The sequence below is a fragment of the Notamacropus eugenii genome, chromosome 3 (genome assembly GCF_028372415.1).
Source record: "Notamacropus eugenii isolate mMacEug1 chromosome 3, mMacEug1.pri_v2, whole genome shotgun sequence".
Lineage (NCBI taxonomy): Eukaryota > Metazoa > Chordata > Mammalia > Diprotodontia > Macropodidae > Notamacropus > Notamacropus eugenii.
The window spans coordinates 484,684,213-484,699,174 of record NC_092874.1 but is presented as its reverse complement, the minus strand read 5'-3'; the positions used below and the strand labels follow the sequence as shown (position 1 = coordinate 484,699,174).

Here is a 14,962-nt window from a genome sequence, read left to right as displayed (position 1 = left end):
AGGGGAAGCAGCGAGGCTCCTCTCGCGGCCCCCCGTGGGCTCCACGCGAGGATCCTCGGTTGAATTTCGCATTAACTTTGCGTTAACAACTCACGAGAGCATCAACATTTCATGGCGGATGGCGAATGCTCTACATTCGCTGCAGGTAGACTCGCCTCAGCCACTCAGGGTTGGAGACACATTTCGGGAACATGGTTTATTAGCAAGCAAGAAACAAAATGCTAATTTAAGTAATCAGTATGGAAATCAGCTTCCAAGAGTCCCTCTGCAGCCCATCCATCTTGCGCAGTTTACCTCCAGGAGGGAAAGAAAGCGCCCAGCGGGGTCCTCCTGCTAGCCCTCGTCCAAGGCACGTGGGCAGACTGTGGGCCAGCCAGGGCCTCGGGGGACAGGTCACCTAGGGGTTGAGGCTGCGAGTCCTCAGTCTCTGGCCAGTCACAAAGGGAGCTAGCTTCTCTGCTGGCAAGAACGTTGTCTCTTCCTCCTTAATTCCAGACGCTAAAATGTCTACAATGCACTTTGGTATTGGAGAATGAACGACACCCGCGGGGACAAAAGGACGCCCGTGGGCAGCGTCCTCTTTGAAATGTCTCGTTCTCGTTCAGGTTCTGAAGCGAGAACAAGCCCCAGCATCGCTGGGATTCAGCCCAGCATCTAGTGTAAGCCTGCGGGGGACTCAGAATGCTGCTTTCGCTCGTGTCAGGAGTAGCCAGGGGGTGCGACAGCGCGCAGAGCACTGGCCTTGGAGTTAGGAAGACATCTCCCCGAGTTCAAATCCAGCTTCAGACTCTTACCAGCTGAGTGACCCTGGGCAAATCACTTCACCCTACTAGCGGCCATTTCCCCATCTGCAAAATGAGCTGGAGAAGGAAATGGCAAACCACTCAGGTATCTTTGCCAAGAAAACCCCAAGTGGGGCCATGGAGAGTCAGACACAACTGAAAATAACAGAACACCAACAACTCACTCCAAGGGCATCCAAAGCTAGTATCGATTTACCTCAAATTCAACTTAGCTTGATCTCTAAAAATAACACCTCCCCATAAATGAACATAAAATAATTGAGCAAAGTTCAAAACCTGTTCCTCTCCAAATGGATCTCTTCAATCTATCAACAAGCATTTATTGAACACTTGCTGTATGCTGGGCACTGTGCTTGGAATTAGGGTCAGAGTCAGAACGGTCTGGAGGAGCTCACAGTCTGGCAGGGGAGATAACTAGGACATAAGGCACACATCAAACGGAAGGACACTGGAGGAGAAGGCACTCACTGTGGGGGCCAGGGAGTGCCCTCTGCAGAGTCTGGAAAAGGAGGAAGGAAAGCATGCATGAACACGGAAGTCACCCACTATTTTCCGGCTGCTTTTGGCCTGTCTCCCAGGGCCTCACACAGCACCTTGCACACAGTGGGTGTTTAATAAGCATAGGTCACTCCTTTCAGGTTGATGGTGCTTGTCTCCCAATCCTACCTCAGTGTTATCAGTAGAGCCCTAAACAGGCATTTAACCAGGGTCTTCCCATTGCCTGAATGATGAGCATCCTCATGGCTTTACTTGAGTAACGTGCCACTGTTGATTCACGCTCAGTTTATACTTGTTATTGGTATGTCTAGGGATGCTTCACCAGAAGAAGGAAAAATCATCCTCACTTTTTTCAAGGGCTGGCATAGGGAAGGCAATCTGACCTCTTCTGCTTGGCCCCAGAGGGCAGAGCCAGAGGCTGAGTCCACCCAAAGATGTAATAAAGTAGTGAATGTGTGAGTAGAGTAAAGGAACTGATGAGAAATGAAACAATATAGTGAAATTGAGATACAGAGGAGAGACACAGAGAGATTGAGAGAGAGATGGGGACAAGAGGATGGAGAGATGAAGGAAAGAAGAAGATGGGGAGATTAAAAGAGAGAAATAGAGAGAAATGGAGAGGGGGGATAAGGCCATGAAGAGATGGAGAAGGAAAGACAGAGATGAAGAGAAAAAGAGATATTGAGAGAGGTAAAGAGAGAGATGGGGACAAGGAGATGGAGAGATGGAGAAGGAAAGAGGGAGATGAAGAGAAAGAGACAGAAACAGACAGACACAGAGAGACAGAGATCATGCCTGCAAAAAGCACCAGGGTTTGGCCGTCACTGATCCATACTACCCCCTCTCCCTCTGCCCAAAGTTTTGTCCAGAGGTCAAGACTATTTTTTCTGGCTTTCACTAAACACCACTCTCCCTCTAGGAGCGAAGAAGGGTGAACAGAAGGAGCTCCAGCAGCTTGGCTGGGATGCTCACTGAGTTCTCACAAGAGGCAGAGATGCCTGGGGGGCAGGCAGGGACAGAACATTCTGAAGAAAGGCTTTGACTGACAGATAGCAAGGTGGCCCAGGGCCAAGCCCCAGACCAGGCACACAGAGAGGGGCATGAGGACTCCTGGGGAGGGTTTCTCTATACTGGAAGCAACTTTGCTGGGGGAACTCCCATGGACAGCAGGTACAAAGGGGCAGTCATCATGGTGGACCTTACTAACCCAAAGATGCTTCTGAGGAAGTAATGAATGAGTGTGAATGAAAGTGAAAGTGGGGGCACCCCAGGAGGCCAGCCAGATTAAAAGAGAGGACTAAAATGGCAAAGACGTCAGAGATTTCACGTGTAAGGGAACGCAGAGGATGCCTGGTGCAAACTTCTCATCTTCCATGTAATGAATGGATTTAGGAGAACAGCTCAGGCCTGGAGCTGGACTCTTCCTCAGACACATTCCTTTTGGCTCCTGGTGCTGGTTCAATTCCATAAGAATCACAGAGAAAACATGGATGATCCCTTGGTCATTGGGCATGAGGACTCTTTCTCTAATGTCTGAGGTCCAACTGGGCCGACCTGGGCCTGTCCACCATCTCACTGGCCCTGGATGCCAGGCCACAGTCCAAGATTCAGATTTGCGCAATGTCACATGACTGGATAAAGAGCCACCTTTGGAGAAATTCAGTAAGAAACAATGATGGAACAAAGGGCTTTCCCTGGCATTACCCCAGTGGGGGAAAGAGAGGCTGGTATTTCTCACCGGGAAAGTATCACCAACCCCCTGGGGAGTTCTGAAATCCCCTTAAAGGCCATGAAGCATCGGTGCCTTGTTAAGCACCACCATGATCCTCATTATGGAATTAATGGGATCTGGGGTCTCAATGGCTATGGCACTAAGGACAGGTAGTGGCAAAGGTTTGGCCACTCACGTGGTGATGAGCCATGTGACAGATGCCCGAGGGCCAGCTCAGCTCATCCCCAAGTTGAAAGGGGCATTTGGCCATAGTCCATCTTTCAAGGCCTGCAGTATTATATATGGGGGGATCCTCTGTCAGCCCAAATAAGTAAGATTATCAGTCCTCCATGAATGGAAACAAGCACCTAATTATACAGAAAAATAAGTCACTGGAAAGTGCACTCCTATGGTTGAATCCTCAGACTTCCATCATAAAATAAGGCACCTTCTATCCTAGGGGAAAATGGCCCCAGATACAACACAGCTCACTGATGAAATCAGCCTCTATTGAAAGGGGGAAAAGTTCACAAGGAATACATTCCATATTAAGACACCAAAAAATACGGCCACAGCAGAGAAGACTCCCGGGGGGTGGAGTGGGGTCGGAGTTCTTCCCTTCCCTCGGGGGTCTCAGCTCTCTCCCCACCCCCCACAGACTAGCGCCATTCTGGATGTCTCAAGGAAGCATGTTGAGCTGGATTCAAATGTCAGAAAGGCAGCTGGAGGGAAGATAAAATCAGACTCCTAGGATCACAAGAGCCTCAATTTAGAGTTGAAGGAGATGTGAGAAGCCACCAAGTCTGGCTCCTTCCTTTTGAGGCCCTGCCAAGTTAAGTGATTTCACCAAAGTCACCCAAGCAGTAGGCATCAGAGTTGGGATTTGCACTGAGGTCCAAACTCTCAGGTCCTGGTTCTTTCACCGGACCAGGCTTGGCCCCAGAGATGCCAGAACAAGGAGCAACAGGTGAGGTGAATCTGCTGGATGGTGGCTGAGATTTGGGGAGGTTTCAGGGAGGTGAATGTTGACCCTGTCCAAAGAAACATAACAATTATAGCTGTGTTAGAACAATTCTTAGAACATTTATTTTGTGCTTTCAGGTTTTTCAGAGCACTTTTTATGTTATGTGATTCTCAAAAGAAGAGATTGTTTTCTTAGGAGGCAGTGAGCTCCCAGGCACTGGAGGGCTACAAGGGGAGGTCATCCAGGGCTGCCCACTTCTCAGGGCTCATCAGAGACCAGATCTAGAGATGAAAAGGACCCTAGATGCTGTCTGGTCTGTCTCTCATTTGACAGATGAGGAAACCAAAGCATAGCTGCCTTAGAGATCTGTCCACATCTCACAGGTGTGGAGTGGCAGGGCCAGGATTTGAACCAAAGACTTCTGCCTTCAATTCCAGCTCTCCATTGCCTTGTAGTAAGTGGGGATTCCTGTGGGTGGCACTTGATGGCAGGAAGCTGCAGACTTCCCTGAAGTCCTTCTCAGAACCTAGCTCTCAAAACAGCCTCAAGGTTCTGAATGAGGTTTGGACTTGGAGTCAGGAAGCTCTGGGTTCAAATTCTGCCTCAGACACCTCTTGGCTGCGTGACCCTGGGCAAGTCACGGAACCGGTGCCTGCCTCTGTTTCCTCTGCACACACCTGTATCGTGAGCATGGGACAGCACAGCTACCCGTGTGAGTTACAAACTTCACTAGAAACCTGAGTCTCCACAGGAATAACCAGCAGGGGAGGCTCATTATCTTACTGGAATCTCACAGTAACTTTGGGAGGCAGCTACTACTATTCCGGTCATTTTACCGATGAAGAAATTGAGGCTGACAAAGGCAAAGGGACTTTAGAAAGTCACACAGCTAGTAAACCTCTGAGACAAGATTTGAACTTGAATCTCCCTGGACCCAAGTCCCACCCTCTATCCTCTTCGGTGCCACCGAGATTGACTCCCTGACCGCATTAAGTAGAAAGTAAGCTCCCCGAGGAGGCTGGGCTGTCTTCCTGTGAAACTGTGTACTTTGTGTACTTCCTGGCATACAGTAGATGCTTCATAAATGCTGATTAAATTGAACTCATTATTAGCTAAGTCCTTTAAATTTCTGCCCAGTCACTGCAGTGCAGTCCTCTGGAGCCAGTCAGAATGGGTCTGACTCATCTTCCACATAAATGTTTGAAGATAGACAAGGCAGCCCACCCCCAGCCCCTTTTCTCTTCCCCAGTCTAAGGATCCCTGGTCCCTTCACCTCGTCTATGTATGAAATCCTTTCCTGTAAGTGGGGCTTTATGGGGCGAGGGACTTCCAGCTTGGACACTTCCTCGTCTGAGGCCCATCAGGACCCGAGCTACCCTGGAGAGAGTGAGGGGACAGCAGAGGCTGGGGGATTTACCGGGGTCAGAAGGAGGGTTTGAATTCGAGTCCTCCTGGGGTCTATGGTTTTCTCCAAGTCCTCTCCAAAAAGTTGCTGTTTTGGGGTTTTGCTTCCCAGAAGTCACCCAGTTTTGGCCAGCGTGAGGAGGTGCAGTACCCGGAGCCATCCCTCCAGCGCTCACACACACTCCTTGAATATCTTGTGGACAGATCATCACCTCCCGGGTTTTTAGTTCTGAGAAGACTCACATCAGTGAATCTGAGGAACATGGAGTAAGTGTCTACACTGACTAAGATGTTGAGAATGCAGGGTCACTCAGCCAGGAAGTGCCTGAGGGCGGTGTAGGGGTGCAGGACGTCCTGACTCCAGACTAGAGCAGAGGAAATGGTTCCAGTCATAGTCTTTTTCTCCTGAGGCCTGGGGTATGTGCCGATGTGGTCAGTTAGGCCGGGACAGGTCAAAAAGTGGGACCTTTGCCCCCCTCCCCGCAATGATCTCAGTCGCCATCCAGCTCAGCTTGGCTAAGACTCCCTGTGAGGATGACCCCCAGGCTGGTGCCTGGGTCTCTGGGCCTCGCCAAGGAGAGTCCTGGCAGACACCCACACAGGATGGGGGAAGGCATTCTCGATTCTCTGGGGCAGACAAACAAACCCTCATCCAGGCCAGCCCTGCAGGCTCTGAAAACTGAACTAGCCTTCAGATCCCCCGGATCACAGGCAACAGATAATCCCAATAAATAAAGAGAAAAGACATGAACAAATTAAATGGACAAATAAATGAATAAAGAGATGACTAGGTAAATTATAGATAAAAAACCTATAAGTGAACAGATAAATAGATGGCTAGGTAAATTAATCTATAGATAAAAACCTATCAACGAATAAACAAATGAACAGACAGATAAACGGATGGGCCAATAGGAAAATAAATAAATAAATAAATGAAATGAATCAATGATGAGGGTGAGCCTGGCAGCCGCCTCCGGCTGGATTTCGGGGACAGGGGGAGGAGAGAACGTGTCGGAGCCAGGAGAACAAAAATGATCTGCCACAAAGCTTTATTCTCGTCATTTACTTCATCATTAACTTTAATTACACGCTATGAACTGTCCTGTAATTATGGAGCTTGGGACACTGCCAGTTTCCCCTTTGGCGTGTGCAAAGTTCGGTAAATTAGTGTAAAGCTTCAGTCTCCCCTCCCCCCCTCCCCCAGCAGCTCTCTGGGCATCGATTTCCCATGTTATGGCTACATCATGGGCTGAGTGGACAACCCTGGACACAGTGAAAGCCTTCCTGGAGTTGCAGAGCGCTCAAGGCTTCATTAGAGGTCTGAGATTAGCCATTCTGCTAATTTATGGCAAGGTCTACTCCCATTTCCCTTTCTGAGTCCCTGCCTGTCAGGAGAGTGGGGCAGGAAGGGATGCCAGGCTCTCCTTTCTGCTCTGCCCAGGGTCAGAGTGAAAAATGAAGAGTCTATGAGTGCCCCTGCTTTCCACTGGAATCAACGCCCCATGCATGACAGCTTCTCATGAGCTTGGAAGCCTGGTGCCCTTCAGGAAAACAAAACAAAACTGTCCTCAATCAATTCACAGATTCTGGCTGATGCCACATTATTAAGAGCTACTGCCCTGCAGTGAGGGGCAGCTCGGAGCTAGAGTGGACCTGGACGCCAAGGGCTTCTGACCCACTGGCTGAGTGCCCTGGGGCTGGGCAAGCTCTCTGTGCCTCAGGCACTGCCGAAGGATGACTCTAAAGAGACCCAGGAAAACACAGGTGTCCTCCCTAAGGGGGCCTGGAGGGAGGTGATCCAGCCCTGCCCTCTGGGAGTTTCCTCTCTACCAGCTCTGGTGCCACATATATCATAGGGGCTGTGGAAGGTATGGGGGCTCACACAGAGCCCTGTCCTCCAGGAACTTACAATTCATCTTCCTATTGTCCATGTTCAGTCATCTCAGTCATGTGTCACTCTTCATGACCCTGTTTGGGGTTTTCTTAGCAAAGACACTGGCCTGATTTGCCATTTCCTTCTTCAGTTCATTTTACAGATGAGGAAACCGAGGCAAACAGGGTGAAGTGACCTGCCCAGGATCACACAGCTAGGAAGTGTCTGAGGTCGAATTTGAACTCAGGTTCTCCTGACTGCAAACTCAGTACTCTACCCACTGCTGCACTCATCTGTCACACAGTCCAAGTAGGGAGACACAAAAAAGGGAAAATTCTATAGTTTTTATAATGCCCCAAGTGCTCTCCTTACACCAGACCTATAGTGTCTGTCTAACAAGGCTTACGGTTTCTGTTTCACAGACAAGGAAACTGAGGTTCCAGGACTCTGAGTGACTTGTCTGTTGACAATCAGGAAGCATATGACGGCGGATTTGAACTCAGATCCCCTGATCCCCAGTCCACACTACTAGGAAGATATGACCAAAGGTTTTGTGGTGAGAGTGAAAGGAGAGTTGGGAAAACCTGAGTTCACATCTTCCCTAGCTCAGAACAAATTCCTCCACCTCCCTGTGCCTCAGTTTCCTAATATGTAAAAGGAGTTGGACTTCAATGTCAGATGGTCTCCGAGGTTGCTCTCAGCTCTATATGATCCTACAATCATGTTAGCTTAGCATTACATAATAATTCATATAGTCCTACTATAATAATGGCTTACATTTGCATAGCCCCTACTATGTGCCAGGCACTTTACAAATAGTATCTCATTTGATCTCCATAGCAACGCTGCAAGGCAAGTGCTGCTTTTATCCCCCAGTCAGCAGGGGTCCTGGCTCTGCAGCCGAAGGACCTGAGAGAAGGACCCTTCCTCTTACAAAGTAGGAATGCAGGCTCAGAGATGAAGGCAGCTTGTAGTGGCAAAGGGAGAACTGGAACCCAAGGCCCTTGGACTTCAGAGCCAGTGGCTTCCATGGCTCCCTGATGCAGTTTCCTCACTGGGACGGTGGGGTAGGGATCGCTGACTCCAATGATTCAGCCCTCAAAGTCCTCCTGCCCTCAGCCTCCTGGCTGCCTCAAAGCCCCTGACAGATCCTACCTTCTGCAGGAAGCTTTCCCCACCCCCACTCCCACCTCCATCCCCACCCCTTAGACTGTGAGTCCCTGAGGGCAGACACTGTCTGGTCTATTTTTGTATCCCTAGCACTTAGCACAGTGCCTGCACACAGTAGGTGCTGAATAAATGTTTATTTATTGATTAGCATCCTACCCTGATCCTCACAACCAACTCTCAGGGCAGGTGCTATTGCAACCTCCATTTATGAGCGAGGTGAGATGGGTCCAGAGAGGCCAAGTGGGCTAGCTTGGCCGCACAGCCAGGAAGCAGTTTTCCAGACTCCAGGACCAGTGATCTAACTACTACCTCGAACTTCCTCTCTGGAGAAGGACCAAAGAGGCAGCAAGAGGCCTTGGGTTATTCCAGCAAAGAAGATGGGATGCTCCATGGGAGGGGCAAACAAACCTTGCCCACCCATCTCCTCACTAGTGACCAGCCCTTGTAATAATAAATAAGAAGGCTCTCTGGCTCCTTCCTTCAGTGGGAATGTGCCAAGTCCCATCTTCTTCCTCCTCCTCTTCCTCCTCCTGGATGACCCTTCAACCAGGAAGACCCACTTCCTCTTCTCTTAGTGGGGTCAGCCTGAACCATGGCTTCTCCCCAAAGACAGAGAAGGAGAGACAAGCTGAGTTTTGGCAGCTGCATTCTGCAACGTACCTTAATAGGAAGAAAGGCATGATTCACACACACACACACACACACACACACACACACACTCACACACACACATACATGCCATGTTTTATGGCCCACCATAGCCCCCCATATAGCCCACCACTGAAGGGTGGGCTAATTCAGTTATGACGTCTCTCTACATTCGGGCCAAGAGATGAACACTAGTTAAAATATCTCCTAAATTATGGTGCCCAGTAAGAATTTTAGAGTTGTTAAGTCAATCTCTAAAACTTTGTTTATAACAAATGTTCACAGGAGTACTGTTTGCTTCGGCAAATTGACTGGAAGATGGTTGGGAATGCAGTACTAACGGGGGCAGTGTCTTATCTCTCCCACACCAGCGCTCTCTGAAGATGGCGAGAACAATCCAGCAGACAGCTGCATTAGATGCTGCCACACTGTCTGCAAAGGGAAGGAAGATTCAACTAACAGGGCCAGGGGTAACCGCCGCAGTGGAGAGCTGGGACTATCGACACCCGGGGCTCTTACCCTCTAATTCTCCATGTTTCCTTGTGTTTTGGGGGAGTCCCCAGAGAAGTTGTATGTGTTGGTCCAGTCTCCAAGGTCATTGGAGGACCTGGCGGTGATAACTCTCTGTGACGAAGCCAACAAAAGCTGAGTTTGGGGTCCCTCCGCTGAACCCCTTCAACTGCCACATTGTCAGACGAGCCAGTGTCAGAGATCTCCATGTGCCACAGCAAAACATACTGAGTTTTCGGGGTGTTCCTTGGAATGGAGGATCCCTGCTGCACTCTTCCCTCAGCCCTAGCTCAGGGGGAGCTGAGTCCTCCTCTTTCAGAGTTGCCTTCAGAGTTCAACATACAGTCACATCTCTCTCACAGAAGCCGGCTTAGCTTTTCCCACCCATCAGCCCCCTGGGAAGCTCTATGATCTGGCTGCTTGCAAGAGCCAGAGACCCCAGAGAAGGAGGGGTTCAGAAGGAAGGATCTGACAGAGAGTGCCTGCTCCAAGATCCACATGTTGATGTGACGGCCATGGATTAAGAAGTTTGGGGCATCCCAGGGATCACTAGAGAGAGGGGTTTGCCCCGACTGGAGACCATGATGCAAACACCCACTTGCTTGCGGGTGGGAAGACCCGTTAGGAAAAGCTTGGACATGGTTCCCAACATCAGTTAGGAGAAATGGAAAGTTTCTGGTCTCTACATATACCAACTCTCAAGAACCAGTCACGAGGTGCTTTCTCATGGAGACCAGGTGAAAAAGAACTCTTGGCAGCATGTTCAAAGCAGGGATGATTTTATTTTCAGTCTTTGTACCCCCAGAACCTCCTAACATAGCTTTAATAATAAATTCAATAACTATTATTTGATCTAAGAAACTCTATCCAGCATTAGTACATTTTAAGTACGTTCTTTATTCTGAGGAATAACCGACAAGTAGCAAAAATATTTCTGACCAGAACCTCTGAATTCTGAGCGTAGTTTCTCAAATATGCTCAGTCACAGAACAATGAATTAAACACCATAGGAGCCTCAAAGATGGGGAAAGGGTCAGGGCACTTACCCGTATGTACGCATCTTGGTGGTGTTTGGCAAAGTACAGCATGTTGTCCAGGGCCAACATTCCTGGGGGGGTCTGGGTGAAGTCCATGGCTGGGTTCACATGGTTCTGTGGAAAGACAAGGAGGGGGATAGGTCAGCAGCCTTGCCCAGCAACATGGTGCTCTTTCCTGCTGGTTTGTCCTCCAAAGGGCTGCCCGGGACGCAGGTGAAATGGCTCTATTCATGAGACCCGCTGACATCTCCCCTTGAGTGCGGCAGCGAGCCCTGGGAGGTGAGGCTCCTTCAGGAGGCAGGAGAAAGTCTAAAATGGACCATCCTCAGAAATTCTTGGGGGGCTTAAGTACTTATGTTCAGAGAAACTCAGTCTCCACTCCACAGGTTAGACAACTGGGTGAACTACCAAAAAATCCATGAAAAGTCATCAAATAAGCAATTTAAGTACCTAGCGTACACGAAGTACTATATCCCAGGGATACAGAGGAGAGGAAAAGTGGCAGAGTCCCTGCCCTCAAGGAGAGGCATAATATGAAGGGCCCAGAAGCTGCAGTCCATTAGGCTTCTGAGATCCCCCAGAACATGCTGAGAACTGAGACCTCCCCGCAGCAGCTGGCCATTGTCCAGCACTTCCTGGGCTGCACAGAAGGATGCATCCAGCACCAGCAGAGCCAAACAGAACTGTGAAGAAACAGTCCCCGTGGAGAGAGAGAAGACATAAGACAACGCAATTACGAGGATAAAAGATGATGGGTTAAGACAACTCTGGGATCAATTTCCAGATTAGGAGAAGAGAACGTAGGAGCGGCGATAAGAAGTTAGAAGGGGCCTTCGAGGCCATCAAGTTCAACTCCTTTTTGAGATGAGGAAACTGAGCCCAGGGATCCCCAGCTGTTTGAGGCAAGACTCGAATGCCCACCGTGACTCCAAGTTCAGTGCTCTAGACTTCTACCACACTGGCTCTCCCACACGAGTCTTCCTAAATAACATGCAGAACATTAAAAAAGAGACTATCTCAGCCTTAAGGACCAAGAGTAAATGGAAAGCTTGCTAAAATAAAATAAGAAAGAGACAAACTGTCAAAGTAGCCCTTTTAAGGAAATTTTGGGTGGATAATAAAAAATTCAGAATAGAAACTGGAAAACCTTACCAAAGTAGTAGACACTGAAAAAAAAAAACCCAGCATGGTGGGAAAGGAACTAAAAAATGCAAAGCTATAACAAGATCTATGAAAGCAAAATCAGAAGACTGAAAGGGAGAAGAAAACATAACTGCATTTACTCTTGAAAAGTTCTAAACTAGGAAACAGGATGAGGGCAGACAACTTTAAAATCATTGTGTTCTCCAAGAAAGTATAATTAAACAAAGAGCTTGTACACACATTCTAAGAAATCATAGAAGAAAAGCAGCTCAAACTCTGGGAACCTGCAGGCAAACTGAAAGACCTGAAAGAAACTTCAAATTCACTTCTCCCAGAAATGTGATTACCAAACTCCAGTGCTCCTACATCAAAGAAAAAATAGTGCTAGCAGGAGACTTATTCTGTGCCAAGGAACCCCATTTAGAATTATAGAGGACTGTGCAGTTAATATGAGAAAGGAAAGAAAGCAGAAGGAAAAAAGATAAATCCAAAAGTAAATGGATGATTTTTCCAAGTATTCCTGTTCAAAGAACCACAACTGAATAGAATTTTTGAAAGAAAAAAAATCAGAAGCCAGGACAATGCAAAAAAAAAAAAAAAAGACAAATAGATTTGAGCATCTTGAAAGGGTTAAATGATGATCAAAGTCCTAATGGGGGAGAAGAGATTTGTTGCTTCAGAAATTCTCCATCCCTAAGGGTCAGTGAAGGCATAAAGACAGGCCTGGCCAGGGTGTGGGTGCTAAGATTTTGAGAGAAAGGAACAAGAGGAAAAGAGGCTAGGACAAGCTCCAAGCCACCACGAAACAGCAGAGTAGGACTTTACAGAGGCTAAAGCAGAAAAAAACCCAATACATACATCCTATTTTAATTCCCTTCCAGTCAGAAAACTGAATAATTTAATTTCACATAGTCTCTTTGAAGAAGCTCCTAGTTAATTATCTACTAGCCCCGATGCTTCCACGGATGGAACTGCATCTTTTAGAGAGACATAAAATGTAGATAGATGCACGGTTTTCTAGGGCAGACTCAACCTCTGTGCTTGCTCCAGGCAAGAAAAAGAGGAACTACAAGAACGTTGTTCCTTTCCAGAACTTTAGTGATTACAATGGTCCAATTACAGTTAATAGCATTTCTACAGCACCTACTATGTGCCAGGCACTGTACCCATCCATCCCTTTAGAATTACTATCTCACCTGATCTTCACAATAACCCTGCGCGGGAAGTGCTGTTATTATCCTGATTTTACAGATGAGGAAACTGAGGCAGTGACTTAGCCAGGGTTGCGCAGCCCGTGTCTGAGGCTGGATTTGAACTCGTTATCCACTGCACCACCAGGTTGCCCTAATTTGTGTTTTCTTTCTCTCTGTTAGGTTCTGCCTACACAGAAGTCAGATAGAAATTTTCCAAGTGATGAAGACTCAATAGAATTTGCATAGGGAGCATTCATTCTGAGGACACAGAAAAGAGGGGGGTTCTCTATTGCCCTGGGGGTGACAGACAGCATCATCTCTAGCATCTTGGCCCTCTCCTTTGTAACACTGTCAAAATATCTACAATGAGACCGTCTTTAGGTCATAAATTGTGATGACTTGACGCATGTCCAGGCACTTCAGGGCTACGGGGCACAAGGGTAGCCAGGAAGATCTGGCCAAGGCCAAGGAGTTGCCTTGTTCTCTGTCTTTGGTTATTTATGAGATGCTAGAGGAGCAGATTTATTTTCCTTTCTAATTTTTTTGGTTGTTGTTCTACCTGCCTTGAAATCGAAACTGCAAGAGCTTTGATGAATTGCTTGGAATTTTCCTTTCTCCCACCATGATGTCCGCATGCCTTGTTTCGGCCTTTGAAGCATCATTTGTAACTTGGTGCAGAGGTGTTCCTCAGTGAATCATGTTAGACAGCTCTTGCCCCCCAGCTATAGAGGACGGCTGTTTCTCTTTTCCAAGGACGCGTGTTTTACTTTCAGGAGAGCAGTGCCAACCCATTAAGGAAAGAAAGAAAGTCACCAGAAAATCTTGGCCAGAGCCTGGCATCTCATTGTGAGTTCCCTTGCTGGACTGTTCCGTGTCCTCATTCTGCCAGCTCCACACCTTAGGCCTTTTATGCCACAAGCCCCCCAGAGCTCAGCTGTGGTTTTGCTTGACCCTGTCCATGCTCCAGAAAGGGTGATACAAAAATAGTTTTGTGATGGCCTCCCCACCAAAGGCTGCCATCTTGTGTTGTCTTTGTCCACCAGTCTTCCCAGTGGGCAGGCCTTCCTTTACTAAGTCTTCCAAGAAAAGCAGTGAAATGCTGAAGTCAGCTGCCCACCCCCCTCCATTACATGAACAGCCCATCTTTCTTATCATATATGTCCATTTTGATGTCTTTTATCCCTCTTCTTGTCCCAGGCGTGTCTTTTCATGACCTCTGGGGTTACCTGCAAAGATGAGTCTGCAGAGATGTGAAGCTTCTTCATTTGTGGCCAGGCATACACTGGAAAAGTCATTATTAAGAAGACGGGACTTTGCTTCAGGGAGCAGGTAGCTCTCCCTGGTGGCCCTACATTCTCCTCAATGCTAACCAGCCCTCTCTGTCCTTTTCAGTTCTCTTTTCAGCTCAAGTGTATCTGGAAAGTCTGCCCAATGTGGGTGACCTAAGGGTCTGATTCCAGGGACTGACCACATAGCTGCCTATCACAGTCTGAGCAGATGCACTTGTCATCCACTTTGTGTGTCTTGTTAGGTCTACATTGTTGTATGGTCATGGAGCTCATTTCCTATCCTAATCCTATGCCTCCTATGCCACTTTCCAGCCTCCACCTCTGGATGGGCCTTGGGATCCAATCATCACAAATGTGGCCTTGTCACTGGTCCACCATGTCACATCCCTATCTCAATTGTTTACATCTTATCCTGGTCCTTAGCACTTGCCTGGCAAACAGTACATGCTTAATAAATGCCCCCCTCAGGAAATATGGTCAGTTAAGCTGTACCAGAGAACCCTGTCATAGATGGGCTGCACTGGATGGCCGCCCGGGTCCCTCCCGCATCTAATTCTGTGATTCCATGATCATACAACAATTCCTCAGCTATAAAATGGGATAACAGCACTGACTTTACAAAGTGCTTAGAGGAGTGCCCAGCACATAGTAGGTGCTATATAAACACTTAATCTGTCCCTCCCCTACCCAGTGGGCACACACTAGTATTAGCCTTC

The 14,962-nt window shown here is 48.1% G+C and overlaps 1 protein-coding gene across 7 annotated transcripts in view; it reads right to left on the bottom strand.

The window, feature by feature from the left end:
* Positions 1–14,962, bottom strand: part of ELMO1 (engulfment and cell motility 1) — a 385,710-nt gene that overhangs the window by 203,391 nt on the left and 167,357 nt on the right. For all 7 annotated transcript variants that reach the window (XM_072599131.1, XM_072599132.1, XM_072599133.1 and 4 more), the window contains exon 14: positions 10,631–10,735. In XM_072599131.1, the coding sequence (XP_072455232.1) occupies positions 10,631–10,735 (105 nt within the window). The remainder of the gene's footprint in view (positions 1–10,630; positions 10,736–14,962) is intronic.